General features: G+C 42.5%; 1 protein-coding gene across 1 annotated transcript in view; it reads left to right on the top strand.

Annotated features, from left to right (window-relative positions):
- The window catches only part of LOC112068926 (sodium- and chloride-dependent transporter XTRP3-like), a 34,355-nt gene extending 28,021 nt beyond the window's left edge, over positions 1-6,334 (top strand). The window contains 2 exon segments of the mRNA XM_024136156.2: positions 1,681-1,908; positions 2,136-6,334. Of these exon segments, the coding sequence (XP_023991924.1) occupies positions 1,681-1,908; positions 2,136-2,303 (396 nt within the window). The 3' untranslated portion in view covers positions 2,304-6,334.
- Positions 6,335-16,676: the final 10,342 nt, after the last annotated feature.

The following is a 16,676-nucleotide window of genomic DNA, read 5'->3' as shown; positions in this document are numbered from 1 at the left end:
TCTCAAACCTGGAGAGGGAAAGGTTGCAGGAGCATTGACATGATGACTAACATGTCTTCTACCATCCTTCTCAAACCTGCAAGAGGGAAAGGTTGCAGAGTATTGACATGATGACCTACATGTCTTCTACATCCTTCTCAAACCTGGAGAGGGAAAGGTTGCAGGAGCATTGACATGATGACCTAACATGTCTTTCTACATCCTTCTCAAACCTGAAGAGGGAAAGGTGCAGGAGCATGACATGATGACTATGTCGATTAAGGCAGCCTCCCGCACCTCTCTGATTCAGAGGGGTTGGGTTGAATGCGGAAGACACATTTTGGTTGAATACATTCAGCTGTGCAACAGACTAGGTATCCCCTTTCCCTTCCTAAAATAACTTTCATATATTTTGTATGGGCAAAGATAACCACGGTATTTTTGTTTAAAACATTCATTCAACATTCAAAGGAAATTGCTTATATGCTTCATAAGCCCTTTTGCTTTTATAAACAGTACAAGCTCAACTTAAAAAACTACAGTACAGCCAAGTCAAAAGCCTGAGAAGAGTGAAAGGAATGTGAGGTATTTGTGGATGATTATGCTAAGTGTTGTTTTGGCATTACTGGACACAATACAGCTTTTATGAGGTACTTTAAAGATTTAACTCTACGGCTGCTAACACAACTGCAGTAGGGCTACACATTCTCAAGTAGAAACTGTTTCAGCTCAACTATTGTTTCTTGGAGAAAAGGTACTGTATGACAAGATGTGTTCGTTTTTCTGATTTCGAACAGCAAAGGTGATGCTGCTTAGAAAGCTTCTGAAATGAGTCATTCTTCAATGTCAGTAATGCACACACACACGACACACACACAACGAACACACACACACACACGCAGCACGCACACACGAACACACACGCACGCACACAGCGACACACACACACACACACACACACACACACACACACACACACACACACACACACACAACAACACACACACACACACACACAGCACACACACACACACACACACACACACACACACCACACACACACAACCTTTTGATGCCATATATGTAAGCAGACGGTGATAACTTCAATGAAGGACGATGAAAGAGCAAGAGAGAAAAGGTGCCTCCATAGTCATTGAACATGGCTGGAACCAGTAGTGTCCCAGAACGGGTGGGAGCAGGCCAAAGCAGCAGGCAGAATAAAACACCGCCAGACGCTAAGGAATATGACAACACACCTGTTAGTCACCACACACAACCACGACCTACAGGATATGACAAACATCTGTTAGTCACACACACATATAACAGAGGATTGGCCCAACTCACGCCTAGCCAAGCTATCTGTCCTGGCAACCCAATGGTTGAACCAGCTTCCCCCGATTGTTAGGACAGCAGAGTCCCTAATCCATGCTTATAAACTATCTCATCAAATATATTCTTAATAAGATTAATAAATAAGACATTTAAACAAAAACAAAACGTACTTACTACGACGGTGTTTATGTAGTTATCCTCACCTTAGCTATTTTTAGAAATGATTCACTAACTGTAAGTCATCTTGGATAAGAGCATCTGCTAAATGACAAACATTTTACGATGGGAAACACACCAGTCAGATCGTCTGTCAGATCCAGTCCAACACCACACACACCACACAAACACACACACAACACACACCAGAAAGGATGTAGAAGACATGTTAGGTCATCATGTCAATACTCCTGCAACCTTTCCCTCTCCAGGTTTGAGAAGGATGTAGAAGACATGTTAGGTCATCGTCTTAACTGGTACTGGAAGATCATGTTGGCAGGAGTCAGTCCCATCCTCCTCATTGCATTATTCCTCTTCTACATCGTCAACTACATCCAGGGAGGAACACCCACATACCAGGCCTGGAACAAAGAACTGGTAAGGCCTCTCTTTTATCTCCAATATCTTATCAATAACCCTGTCATTACACTAACAAGCACTCGGCCCAAAAAACGGGTAAGATAAGATTGTACTTTATTAATCCCCAAAGGGAGATTTGATTGTACCAGTCATACATGAATGAAAGAAAAGCACTGGAACAGAATATGCTGCACCCAGATACATTGTTGATCTCTGCCTGTCCTGTTGTCTTCCCTCTCCTCCAGGGGAAGTCTGTGGTGACGGAGTATCCTCCCTACGCCCAAGCCTTCATCGGCCTCCTCCTAGCCTCCTCTGTCTGCTGTATCCCTTTGACGGCCCTCTACACCTACTGTAAGAAGAGGAACCTGGCCAGTGGGAAGAGAGAGCGCACTGTCAGCACTGTGTCAGCGTAAAGACCGACGTATTGGTTGACAGACGGAGTGACACAAGGCAGAGCTGCTACATTACGGCTCTGAGACTGACTGGACCCGCTAGTTATAGGATCGACTGATCGACAGCCTACCGTCCGTATCATGGTTGTCTTAACAGGACGGTACCTCACCCTCCTGGTGCGGTGGTTCATGCCACACCACAAACCAAAGGCCCTCTTTCTCCCCCTGGGGCAGACTGGCTCTGCCGCTGTGCTGCTGGTGGACAGACGGGCAGATCTGTACCTAGCATTAGCCCTAGTCGTTCTTTGGCATCTAACACTTACTGGGTGATAATAGTGAACTTTTGTATTTTGTAGTTGTGGTTCTGAGCAGGGCTTAGAACTACATCCAAAATATTTCAGAAGTGAAAAACGATCAAATAATCTTGTCAATGGTTTATTGCATTGTTTAAAGGCCCAGTGCAGTAAAAAAAACATGATTTCCTGTGTTTTGTACATATTTCCAGGCTATGAGGTTGGAATAATACTGTAAAATTGGGAACATTATTATAATCCCCTTTTAGTGTAAGAGCTGTTTGGTGGGATGGAGCGTGGTAAATTAGTTAATAGACCAATAAGAAAGAGAGATCCAAACCTCTGCATATAACAGCTAGTTTTCCATTTTCCCTTCCCCACTCAAACCTCTACAAGACAGTCCTAGCAAAATTCTTGCTTGAGAAATTGCTCTTTGCTAAGAAGCTATTTTGGTTTCTTTTTGACCATTTTWAATGAAAACAATCACAGTAAGATACTTAATTGTAACCCATAAATTATATGATATTGAGATAAAAACGGCTGCATTGGACCTTTAATGTTTAGCTTTCAGTAGCAGATTTTTGAGACAGTGTGTCAACCCTCTTTATTTAAAGCTCCACAAAATCTTTAAGATATTTTTTCCCTTAAATTTCAGTATGGTGAAGTATTTTGTATCACATTGTTTTACTTTAGATATTCTGGAGATTACTCAATGAGTTGTGAGATATGTTGAGTGCCTGGATGTACAAGGCAGACCTTGTGTTCAGATAGATATATATTCTGTAGAACAGACACTATTCTCTGTCATATAGAATAGGAAATCATGTCAGCTCTATAGGAAGCATTTCTTTCTGCAACATTCCAGAGCGTTTCACCTCCTGAACGTGTGAAAGATTTTGTGCTCTTCTAATTAGAAAGTATTGTAGTGTTGCACTGCTGTCATAGAATCCAAATCAACTGGACTTAGGATACAGCCCAATGGCTATGCACCAATGTGCTGTGCATATTCACAAACAAAAAATACAATGTAAACCTACTCTTTTTACAGTCAAATGTATGGGTTTGCACAGAAACAATTGCCAAACATGTTGTAATACTGTGAGCATTTTTCATGTGAACAATTTGAAACCATCCATTTATAATAACAGGGGCGCAACTTTCACTGGGGACGGGAGGACAGGTCCCCCCTACATTCTGAAATTGCATTTTTGTCCCCCGCTGGTTTTATCATTGGAATGTGATTTTWAAAAATGAGGCAACGGTGTGCTTTAAGACCATGCAGAGGTCTCCGAGCGGTCAGGTAGGCTGTTTGGACTGTTTATCCGACTGGATTAAAAAAACTAAAACATGTCCCCCCACTTCTAAAATCAAAGTTGTGCCCCTGTACAGTGATGGAAACAGTGTGTAAATATATTTGTACTATGTTTAATACAGGTTGGTGTTAGTGTGAACCAAGTATTGGTGTGAACAATTATTTGGTACTGCTGTACCTCAATGATGTGTTCATGTTTTATAAGTAGTATTTTCTATGGTGAAATTATTAAAGACATGAAGACATTTGAACCATTGGCATTAGTGAACAAGATACACATACAGCAGCCAGCCTGTTGCAAACCAGGCATTTCATTCAGTCCTACTTGCAAGGATGACACATTTCAATGTTATGAAATCTGGATTTCTTTAAGTGCTTGGTTTGACAAGCTATGTACTTTATAATACCATTAAATGTTTAGAACACAAAAATATAAACGCAACATGCAACAATTTCAAAGATTTTACTGAGCTACAGTTCATATAAGGAAATCAGTCAATTGAAATAAATAAATTAGGCCCTAATCTATGGATTTCATATGACTGGGCAAGGACACAGCCATGGGTGGGCCTGGGAGGGTATAGGCTCACCACTTGGGAGCCAGGCCCACTCACTGGAGAACCAGGCCCAGCCAATCAGAAGGAGTTTTTCCCCACAATAGGGCTTTATTACAGACAGAAATACTCCTCAGCACCGCCTCAGACGATCCCGCAAGTGAAGAAGCCGGATGTGGAGGTCCTGGGCTGGTATGGTTACACGTGGTCTGTGGGTGTGAGGCCCATTGAACCTACGTGCCAAATTCTATAAAATTACATTGGATGCGGCTTATGGTAGAGAAATGGACATTAAATTATCTGGCAACAGCTTTGGTGGACATTCCTGCAGGCAGCATACCAATTGCATGCTCCCTCAAAACTTGAGACATCTGTGACATTGTGTTGTAAGACAAAACTGCACAATTTAGAGGGGCCTTTTATTGTCCCCAGCACAAGGTCCACCTGTGTAATGATCATGCTGTTTAATCAGCTTATTGATATGCCACACCTGTCAGGTGGGTGGATTATCTTGGCAAAGGAGAAATTCTCACTAACAGTGATGTAAACAAATTTGAGCACAACATTTGAGAGAAATACGCTTTTTGTGCGTATGGAAAATATCTGGGATCGTTTATTTCAGCTCATGAAACATGGGACCAACACTTTACATGTTGCATTTATATTTTTGTCCAGTATAGCATGAGATTATATTTCTATGGGATAGACATGGGCCATCCGAGAACCACCTGCATTAAATGGCGTGTTTGTCTGAAGTTAAGCACTTATTTTTCTCTGTCAAAGACTGGAATGTAGTCTTGTCTTCAGCCTAGTGAGCTGAGGTTTAGGGCTGAATATAACGGGGTCGTTCTTCAAATAGAGTGCCTTTTGCGTCTCTTTGATATTTTAAGTAGACATTTTAAAGCCTGCTATATTAAATGAAGTGCCCTTTAATACAAACCACATGGAAAATGTAATATATCCTATTTTTTATATGAATAAAGACTCGCTAAGGTGCCAAAACTCTACATTTTGACATGGCCCACGTCATGTTTTGCTGACTTATATATATATTTTCTTGCATTAGTGATAAATTTACGTTTGTCCCACATTTTAAGGTCAACCCTGTTATGTAAACTAGACAAATGTTAATATGCTGAAATTATTTCTAGTAGCACAGTGGTCCCGAGTGGCACAGCGGTCTAAGGCACTGCATCTCAGTGCTAGAGGTGTCACTACAGACACACTGGTTCGAATCCAGGCTGTATCACAACTGGCTGTGATTGGGAGTCCCATAGGACGGTGCACAGTTGGACCAGTGTCCTCCGGGTTTGGCCGGTGTAGGCCGTCATTGTAAATAATAATTTGTTCTTAACTGACTTGTCTAGTTAAATAAAAAATAATTATAAGCTGGTTTTTGGTCATTTTCTGTTGTTTTGTGGTAGAAAACTGTTGGCGTTGAGCATAACACTTCGAGCATGTTACCCATAGATGGGCTAGAAATGTTTCAATTTTTTTTTTGTTAAGCTTGGTTATGGCTGATTTAAGATAAAATTGTCAACCCTGTTACTTTAATTGCCATTTTTTAAATTAATTTGACCTCTTGAATAGGGAATTGGAATGTGTGCTCCTTATGACAGAATGATAATATTAGGTGAAATATGTTTTTTTGACAAAATAACACTACCCAAAAGTCACTKTTTTTGTGGAACAATCCAAAGAGTAATATAAACAGGAAAGTGTTCTCTCCCAAATCTCAATAGCCAGTAATAGTTCCATACTTCCAATAGAATGACCACCAAGGTACACCTTTTCAGTAGAAATTAATTTTGTGTATATGAGATTGAGTAGTTAAATTTGTAATATCTGTAGTCTGTTTCAATATCTGTATGGAAATAAAAGCATTTAGTACTATTTTGTGATGATGTGTCAACAATGTGACTATGCAATAACAGAAATGTACTGACACATGCTATGGAAATGTACTGACACACTATGGAAATGTACTGACACAAGCTATGGAAATGTACTGACACATGCTATGGAAATGTACTGACACAAGCTATGGAAATGTACTGACACGTGCTATGGAAATGTACTGACACATGCTTATGTAAATGTACTGACACAAGCTATGGAAATGTACTGAAACATGCTATGGAAATGTACTGACACATGCTATGGAAATGTACTGACACATGCTATGGAAATGTACTGGAGTGCTGACTGACATGCACTTAACTTTCCCTTTGTGTAGCTCCATGTCTCTCTTCCTCCTCAAATATTGATTCTTCACATCACTGGAAAGTGTGAAGTGAGTGAGGACATGCTCCAGATATATCGTACAAGTTTCATATTGGCTGCAGATTCAAGAGAGGAATAGCTGAGTATGCTAAATGTTTTTATTTTCTGAATATGGTCCAATAAGATAATGTTCCCAACATTTATTAGGGCTCAATTCAATCAGTAGCGCTGAAGAATTTCAATAGCACTATGGAGCTGAACTTCAGCTTTATGGATTAAATCGAGGCCTTAATTAAAGTACATTTTACCTGAAGAAATGTGATTCTTAACATAATTGTATACAAAACTGGCCAATCACATCTGTCAATAGTTTTCTTTTTGGATTTATTCAACACCCCTAGTACAACTACTATGACAAATACTACAGTAGACCAGTAGTCTGAWAAATAACAAAGTTGAGAGGGAATCTAATTCATGCCATTTTTACAAAATGTGCTCTCCAGCCATATTTCTGGAGTAAAAAAACACATCTATCATAAATAATAATTTTGAATACTCCACAAAATGATTGAATGGATCTCTCTGTGGCTCTTTAGCCACCACACATTCCTTTCTTAATAATCCCACTTAAATTACACCAATAGAACAGTCTTAATGAAACAACCTCCAGCTGCTTGCACTCAGCCCCCCAGTCGCCTTCTTAGACCCCAAGTCCCATCGCTCTGTTCAGCTGCTTCCTCAGCCTAATGTGGAGTGGCATTTTAAGTTTGTTTTTTCGCTTACAATCTGAAAACTTGCTTAATGAACCCAAAGCCAACAAAAATGTCCATGAGGAATGGGGAAGAGTATAAATATAAACTTAACGAGTCACCAATCAATCATAATAGAAATTGTTTTATTAAAAACATTAACTTGAGAGAGATAGGTGTTACATGAATACTTCGGGATTTTGGCAATGAGGCCCTTTATCTAATTTTGCGTACATTTTGAAGGAAGTTGCTAACTTGCGCTAGTGCAATTGCTAACTAGTGTTAGCATAATGACCGGAAGTCTATGGTATCTACTAATACTAGCCGATACCATAGACATACAGTCATTGCGCTAAAGCTAGTTAGGATTGGCTCACAAAACTACCTCCAACTTCCTGCATATTGGACAAGGAGACATAAAATGGTATCCACAAGTTAATCTGACTTTGGGGAAGATGATCATTGCCAAAATCCTGAAGTATTCCTTCGATTCTTCATTAAGACAACTGTTGAGAAATTCAAATTAAGGGAACAGAGCTGTGAAGTCTACTACCTAACTACCTACAGGAAAGGGAACGGAGCTGTGAAGTACACTACCTACAGGGAAGGAAACACGGGTGGTTCTACTAAGGTATATGGAATTGTTTTCAATATGTCATTTTACAATTTGATTGGAATTTTAAGACCCCTTGAAATATATATATWTTTTTTAAAGATTTTTTTGGCCTTACCGCTATTAGCCCTTACAAACGCATTGAATAACAGATTCACTACATGGAACAACAGATAGTCCCCTGAAAAATCAAAAGGAAGTTTGTTCTGAATTATCTATCCTATATCTGAGAGATACAATATAAGAAAAATCAGGAAACATTTGTATTTWATTTTTTTACACCSTTTATTTTTGCCACTAAACAGTCGGGGGGTTCTATTAAGCTATATGAATTGTTTTAGGAAGGTCATACCAAGGATAATTTTGCTATTTGATTTTGAATTTTAAGACCCCTTGAAGTATCAAAAAAAAATATATATATACAGTACCAGTCAAAAGTTTGGACACACCTACTCGTTATTTTTGAGCCCACAACTGAGCCCACAACTGTGCAGCTCCGCACAGTCACAGTTAAAGCAGCAGAGACTCATGGCTGCCCCCCCCCCCCCCCCCKTCSSWGRGTGACTTTTCCCCAGCCCCCCTGTCACCTACGGCTGTGTGTTACATTCCCCCAGCTACCTCCACGACACAGCCCTCTGTGAGCCCGGGCAGCACCCCCCCCCCAGCCCAGCTACCCCAAATGGGAGAGGAGAGGACACTGTCTGCAGTGAGGGAGATATGGGGGAGGAACTGTGTTGGTCTTGACCCCGAGCAGCAGGAACGGTTGTGGCAGTTTGAATTCAGAGACAGCTTTGCGCTGAGTGAGGAAGGGGTGGGTCAGATTCATCTGGTGCAGCATGAGATCGACACAGGTGATGCTCGACCTATCAAGATGCGTCCCCGCCGTATCCCGCTGGCACGCCAGGAGGCGGCAGACAAGGCTGTGTTGGAGATGCAGTGGGCAGACTTCATCGAGCCCTCAGACAGCCCCTGGGCGGCGCTAGTCGTCATGGTTCCGAAGAAGGGGGGCAAGCTGAGGTTCTGTGCGGACTACAGGCGGCTGAATGAGGTAACCAGGAAGGACTCATACCCCATACCACGTATCGATGAGTTYCTGGACCTGGTTAGGGGGTCCTCCTGGTTCTCCTCACTAGACCTCCGCAGTGGCTACTGGCAGGTGCCCCTCTCCCCAGAGGCCAGAGCCAAAACTGCGTTCTCCACTAACAGAGGACACTGGCAGTTCAAGGTCCTGTGCTTCGGCCTGTGCAACGCTCCAGCTACTTTTGAGCGTTTGATGGACAGGGTGCTGGATGGCATCCCCCGACAGCAGTGTCTGGTATACCTCGATGACATCCTGGCCCATGGCAGCTCCTTCCAGTCAGCCCTGGTGGCGCTACGGCATGTGCTGGAGCGGGTGGCTGCCGCAGGTCTGAAGCTCCACCACGAGAAGTGCCACTTCATGAGGACAGAGGTGTTCTTCTTGGGCCACCGAGTGGGGAAGGAGGGGATCAGCACCATAGAGGACAAGGTGGGGGCTGTCCGAGACTGGCCCACCCCCACCGACCAGCGTCAGCTGAAGAGCTTCCTGGGCCTGGCCTCGTACTACAGGAGGTTTGTACGGGGCTTCTCAAGCGTCGCTGCTCCCCTGAACCGCCTGCTGCCGAAGGACAAGGCCTTCACTTGGACAGTGGAGTGTGAGGAGGCCTTCAACACCCTCAAACGTGCACTGATCGAGGCCCCCGTGCTCGCCTCCCCTGACCTCACCTTGCCCTTTATCCTGGACACAGACGCGAGCAATGTGAGAATGGGTGTGGTGCTGGCCCAGGTGGGGCCAGAGGGGGAGAGAGTGGTGGTGTACTTCAGCAAAACATTTGACAAACATGAGCGCCGCTACTGTGTCACCCAGCGGGAGCTCTTGGCTGTTGTGGCTTCKGTCAAACACTTCAAGTACTACCTGGGTGGCCTGCCCTTTACTGTAAGGACTGACCACTCTGCTCTCCAGTGGCTCATGTTTTTCAGAGAGCCAGAGGGGCAGGTGGCTCGCTGGTTGGAGGAGCTTCAGCCGTATGACTTCACAGTGGTGCACAGGGCAGGGGCACGCCACTCCAACGCCGACGCCATGTCCCGTCGGCCCTGTACTGCTGACGGCTGCCGCCACTGTGAGCGGAGAGAAGGACGGGAGAGAGCGCTGTGTGCAGAGGAGGGGGTCTGTGCCACAGTGTGTCGGGCGAGCGGGCCTGTCTGCTGTGAACTGCAGACTGTCGACGTGGTTGAATGGGGGCAGCAGCAGGGACGGGACACAGACCTACAGCCAGTGCTACAGTGGGTAGAGGCGCAGGTGAGGCCACCATGGGAAGAGGTGACAGCGCTCTCACTCGCAACCAAAGGGTTGTGGTCAAAGTTTGAGCGACTGCGGCTGYCTGATGGCGTGCTACAGCGGGCATGGAAGGAGTCAGCTACGGGAGAGGAGAGGTGGCAGGTGGTGGTTCCAAAAGCATTGCGGGAGGCTGTGCTCCAGAGTACTCATGGGGGAGTGGTGACTGGACACTTTGGGGTCACAGAAACACTGCGCCGCCTCCATCAGGGCTTTTACTGGGGGCAGCACAAGAGGGATGTGGAGGACTTTTGCCGCCGCTGTGACAACTGCACAGCGATAAAGGGCCCCCCAGGCCGCTCTCATGCTCAGCTCCAACAGTTCCCAGTGGGGGCTCCCATGGAGAGGGTGGGAGMGGATGTAGTTGGGCCGTTCCCCACCACAGACAGTGGAAACCGCTGGGTGCTCATGGCCATGGYCTATTTCACAAAATGGCCCGAGGCCTATGCTCTGCCTGACCAGGAGGCAGAGACCATCGTCGACGCCCTGACAGCGGGGATGTTCAGCAGGTTTGGAGCTGCGGAGTCCATCCACAGCGATCAAGGCAGAAACTTTGAGTACCGTGTGTTCGCCACCATGTGTGAGAAGCTGGGTATGCACAAGACCCGCACTGCTCCTCTCCATCCTCAAAGTGATGGCCTTGTGGAGSGCTTCAACAAAACGCTTGGACAGCAGCTGGCCATCATCTCTGCCAAACACCAGCGTGACTGGGATAAGCACCTGCCTATGTTCCTCATGGCATGTCACTCCGCCGTCCAAGACAAAACCTCCTGCACGCCTGCCCTCCTCATGCTGGGGAGAGAGATCCGGACCCCTGCGGAGATGGCGTTTGGTCGGCKCCTGGATAACCCTCATGTTCCCCCGGGGCCGGAGTATGCCCGGAGACTCCAGGCCCGCCTGGAGACAGCCCACACCTTCGCCAGAGAGCAGCTGGTGAATGCAGGTGTGAGGCAGAAAAGGAACTATGACGTGCACACCCGGGGAAGGCACTTTGTGGCTGGGGAGCTGGTCTGGGTCTACAGCGTCCTAAGGAAAAAAGGCAGATGCCCCAAGTTGGACAGTCACTGGGTGGGATCCTGCAGCGTCCTGGAGAGGGTAGGGGAGGTTGTTTACCGGGTGCAGCTTCCTCCCAGGGGGAGAAAGGTGGCACTGCACCGGGACAGGTTAGCCCCATACAGAGGGGCTTCTGCTTCCCAAACCCCAGGGACCCCCACAACCCTCTCTGGCAATGACATTCTCCAGGCACCCACCCCCAGGTGCCGCAGACAAGACTCCAGACAGCCCACTCCCCCTGTCTCCCTCCCTGTGTCACTGCGTGGCTCCCCGGAGCCACGGACTGTATTCCCTGTTCCCGCTTCCTTGTCCCCCATGTCCCTGCCTTCATCCCCTGGGTCCCAGAGTGGCAGCTCCCTGCCACGGATGGAGCCCCCTGTTTCACATCTGGACACTCCGCGACCATCACGGCCACGCAGGCAAAGGAGACCTCCGGGTCGCTTCAGAGACTTTGTTTGTTCCTTCGGGACGAGGGACTTTGTGGTGGTGGGGGGGGGGGGCTGTGTAGCGACCCGCACAGACAGCGGTGTGTTATGTGGTAGGCTATTAGTGGGTTGTGTTGTACTTACCAGTGTTCGCGGGGTCCGGCATGCCAATCAACCTGCTTTCTGCCAATCACAGTGATACCTGGAATGTTCTGATGCCGGGCATCCTGGTGTTTGGCGGAGTGGCGTGGAGGGAGGTTGGGCAGGGGGATGGAGCATTGGAAGTTAAGACCAGGTTTAGCCATTGTTCTCTCTCTTACATCTGGTCTTCACAAGAGAAGGTCACGGTTGGCTTGTGGGGTATCTTTCATTTATTTGGCGTGGGCTACGGCCAAACAGTAGCCTGTGTAAAGTTGGGTTAATAAACCGTCAATTCGTAAACTCAACCCTCTGTCTGGACAATTGTTCCTTTATGATCTTGTCAGGTCATTACAATATTATGAGTACAGCGACTGCAATTAGAAGGCATCATGTTAATCTTACTACTTAGCTTCGGCTGTTGGAAGTCCTGACGAACCATGTCCAGATAAAGTGTCCYAAGTGAAAAAGTTGAATGAAAAAAAGTTGAGTGAGGGAAAAACTAAAAATATAAACGGTAATTAAAAAGTAAAAAACGTAAAGTTGTCAGGTAGCAAAGTAAAGTTGGCAACAAAACGCACAGCAACACGTGAACAAGTCTGCAAGTTGTGACCGGAAAATGACCAGTGATGCTGATTCCTGGGGCGAAGAAGAGAGCAAACTCCTATGTCACAGCAGAAAGCTTAAATTCTTGTTAATGGTAAGTTTACAAACATTGGTTGTGGTAAGTATAATTGAAACTTGAGTATCATTATGGTAAGTGGAGAAATAAGTATAGCAAGTTATAATTGTAATGGCTTAGCAGATCATAAAAAATATATATATGGATGACAGAGAAAGAATATAATATCTATTGTTTACAGGAAACTCATTTTACAAYTATAGATGAGGTTGGGTGGAAAAAGGACTGGGAGGGCGAAAATATTTTTGTAATGGTCAAAGAAACTCAAAAGGGGTGATTATACTAATTAATACAAATTTTGATCCGATTGTGCAAACTGTGCAAACAGATCCGCAAGGAAGATGGATTATTTTAAATGTTCTATTGGACCAAAAACAGATCTGGCTAATTAATCTTTATGGGCCAAATAATGATGATCCACACTTTTTAGAAAATATATATAATAATCTATTGAGCTCACAAGCAACGAAATAATCAATTATTATGGTGGGAGATTATAATACGGTTTTAAGTACCTCAATGGATCGTAAAGGAAATCATTCTACAAACGATCACCCTCAAGCACTTCCGGAGATTACAAAGATCATGGATACATTAGAACTAGTGGATATATGGAGGTTGAAAAACCCTGACCTAGTGAGATATACATGGAGGAGGCTTAATCAAGCTAGCCGTCTTCATTACATCCTAGTCTCGTTCTTGCTGGCATCAAAAGTTTAAAAAAAAGTGTTAATAGGAGACCGAATGCGATCGGACCACCATCTAATTGGCCTCCATATAACTCTTACAGAATTTCCACGTGGACTTGGATATTGGAAATGTAATCAAAGCCTATTGGATGACAATTTGTTCTTAACTAAGACAAAATAATTCATAATTGTCTTTTTTTTGTACAAAATAGGTACAGCAGATCCCCTTATTGTATGGGACACTTTTTGTATGGGACACTTAGAGGCCATTCAATACAATACTCATCATTAAAACAAAAGTAGTTTAGGTCAAAAGAGACTAGACTATTAAAGGAGGTAGATGGTAACGGAAACTACTATAGAGGCACAAAATTAGGTTAGAGGAAAAACAAAAAGAAAGGGAGGCACTTATTAAAGAACGATCAAGTGTAATGTATTACAAAAATAAAGCGAATTGGATGGAAAATTGGGAAAAATTCACAATTTGTCTTGAATCTTCAACACAGAAGTTCTACCAAAAAGAATTTACAGAAACTCGTTACAAATGATGGAGTTATCCATGATTCACCAAATTATACTTTGAAAATATTTTGAACATATTTTCAGTCTCCTCCATTTCCACTGAATGATGTTAACTGTAAGGACTTCTTTCATAATAATTATAATAATAATAATTTTACATGTATTATTATTATTATTAACAAATTTACAGAAAGACCGCTGTGAAGGCTAACTTACAGAATAGGAACTTTGTGAGGCAAAATATCTGGAAAAACACCAGGGCTTGACGGTATACCAGTAGAGGTATATCAGACCATTTTTGATGTACTCAAAGATCCATTATTAGCATGTTTTAATTACTCTTATACAAATGGTAGACTTTCAGGTACTCAACAAGGTCTAATTTCATTACTACTAAAACAGGACCCAGGTGGTAAGTATAAAGATCCAGTCCATTTAAAAAACTGGAGCCCTCTAACAKTTCAATGTTGTGATGCGAAAATACTGGCGAAATGCATAGCATATAGAATAAAAAAGGTTATACCAGATATTGTTCATCCTGATCAGACAGGTTTTTTACATGAACGATATATTGGAGATAATATACGACAATTACTTGAAACAATTGAACATTATGAAACGTTGAAGATACCAGGTCTGGTCTTCATAGCAGATTTTGAAATGGCGTTTGATAAAGTACGATTAGAAATTATATATAAATGCCTGGAATACTTTAATTTTGGTGAATCTCTTATACAATGGGTTAAAGTTATGTACAGCAACCCCAGATGTAAAATAGTAAACAATGGTTACTTCTCAGAAAGGATTGAGCTTTTAAGAGGAGTAGAACAAGGCTGTCCGTTATCTCCATATCTATTTATTATGGRCATTGAAATAATAGCTATTAAAATTAGATCCAAAAAGAACATCAAGGGGTTAGAAATCCAGGGGATAAAAACAAAAGTGTCAATGTATGCATCTGATGACTCTAGTTTTTTCTTAAGTCCGCAATCTGGATCCCTGCATAGTCTCATTGAAGATCTTGATCACTTTTCTAGCCTCTCTGGATTAAAACCTAATTATGACAAGATTGCCATGTTACGTATTGCATCGTTAAAAAATACAGTGTTTACACTACCTTGTAGTTTACCAATAAAATGGGCGGATGGTGAAGTAGACATACTTGGTATTCACATCTCAAAAAATATAAATGAACTTAATACAATTAATTTCAATAGAAAGTTAGCACAAATAGATAAGATTTTGCAACCATGGAGAGGTAAATTCCAAAAATTACATTGATTAACTCTTTGGTCCTATCACAGTTTACTTACTTACTAATGGCATTGCCTACTCTCGATGATTCATTTTTAAAATCATATGAGCAAATAATATTTCATTTTATTTGGAATGCTAAGCCAGACAAAATTAAACGTGCCTATTTATATAATGAATGAGGTTGGGGGGCTAAAATGATTCAATATTAATGCTTTAAACCTCTCACTAAAGCTTCACTCATACATAAATTATACTTAAACCCAAAATGGTTCTCCAGTAGATTATTAAGAAAAGCTCATCCTTTGTTCAAAAATTGCTTTTTTGCCTTCATACGGATTACAACTTCTCATTTCCGATTCATTGAAAATMAAATTTTGTTTAAAGTATCGCTCTTTCTTAAACAAGCCATACAAAGCTGGTTACAATTTCAGTTTRATCCTCCAGAAAAGAGGACAAATATTACAACAAATGTTATGGTTAAACTCAAATATATTGATTAATAAAAAAAACATTCTTTATGGAAAATTGTAAAAAAAAAAAAAATGGTATTATATTTATTATTGATATTATGAATAGAAATGGAGGAGTTATGCAATTATTGAAAATATATGGGAATATCTGCTCAATCCAAATTTACAACTAAAACTGATTGCAGCACTTCCACAAAAATGGAGGAGGCAAGTGGAAAAAGGAAAAGGTAGGGAACTTGTTTGCTTGCCATATATTAAAGATACAAATTGGCTGAAAGGAACTGGCATAAATAGAAAAATATTGACAGCTGCGCCATACAGATTGCAAAATAAATGGAAGGAGATTTTCGATGTACCAATTCCATGGCACATGGTTTATGAACTGGTACAAAAAACTACACTTGACTCAACACTTAGAGTTTTTCTATTTAAATTATTATATAAAATTCTTGCTACCAACAGAATGCTATATATATGGGCCATACAACAATCTCAGCTCTGTAGACTTTGTTGCGAAAAGACAGAATCAATAGATCACTTATTCTGGTATTGCCCCTATGTAGTTTATTTCTGGTCACAGCTTCAGGAATGGTTAAAAAATCACAACATGCACTTAAAATTAACCTTACAAATAACCGTGTTGGGCGATCTGGAAAGCCATAGCCAATCAATAAATAATATAATAATACTCGTAGGAAAGGTTTTRATCTTTAGCTCACAATCTGTGGATAATATTAGATTAGAAAAATTCAAACGTTTTGTGAAACATCACAATTGAAAAATATATGGCACATGGAAACCAAACAAGGGCGGTCTATGGTGATAGGTGGGATGGGCTGTGAGTGGCTGAGAGTTGGGATTAAAGAGTTTGTTTGGTAATGTATGGTTGTTATATATAAAAGTACCATGTATGTAAAATGTGTATGCAAAATGTATAGGTAAAATGTATGTATATTTAGCAAAAAAGCGGTAAAAGAAAAACTACAATATTTGTCCTCCAAATGGGGTGGTGGAGGGGTAAAAAAAAAGGAAGGACACCTGTATCTTTGCAGTGACTGTGT

The sequence above is a fragment of the Salvelinus sp. IW2-2015 genome, unplaced genomic scaffold, assembly GCF_002910315.2.
Source record: "Salvelinus sp. IW2-2015 unplaced genomic scaffold, ASM291031v2 Un_scaffold789, whole genome shotgun sequence".
Lineage (NCBI taxonomy): Eukaryota > Metazoa > Chordata > Actinopteri > Salmoniformes > Salmonidae > Salvelinus > Salvelinus sp. IW2-2015.
This window is presented reverse-complemented; position numbering and strand designations above follow the sequence as displayed.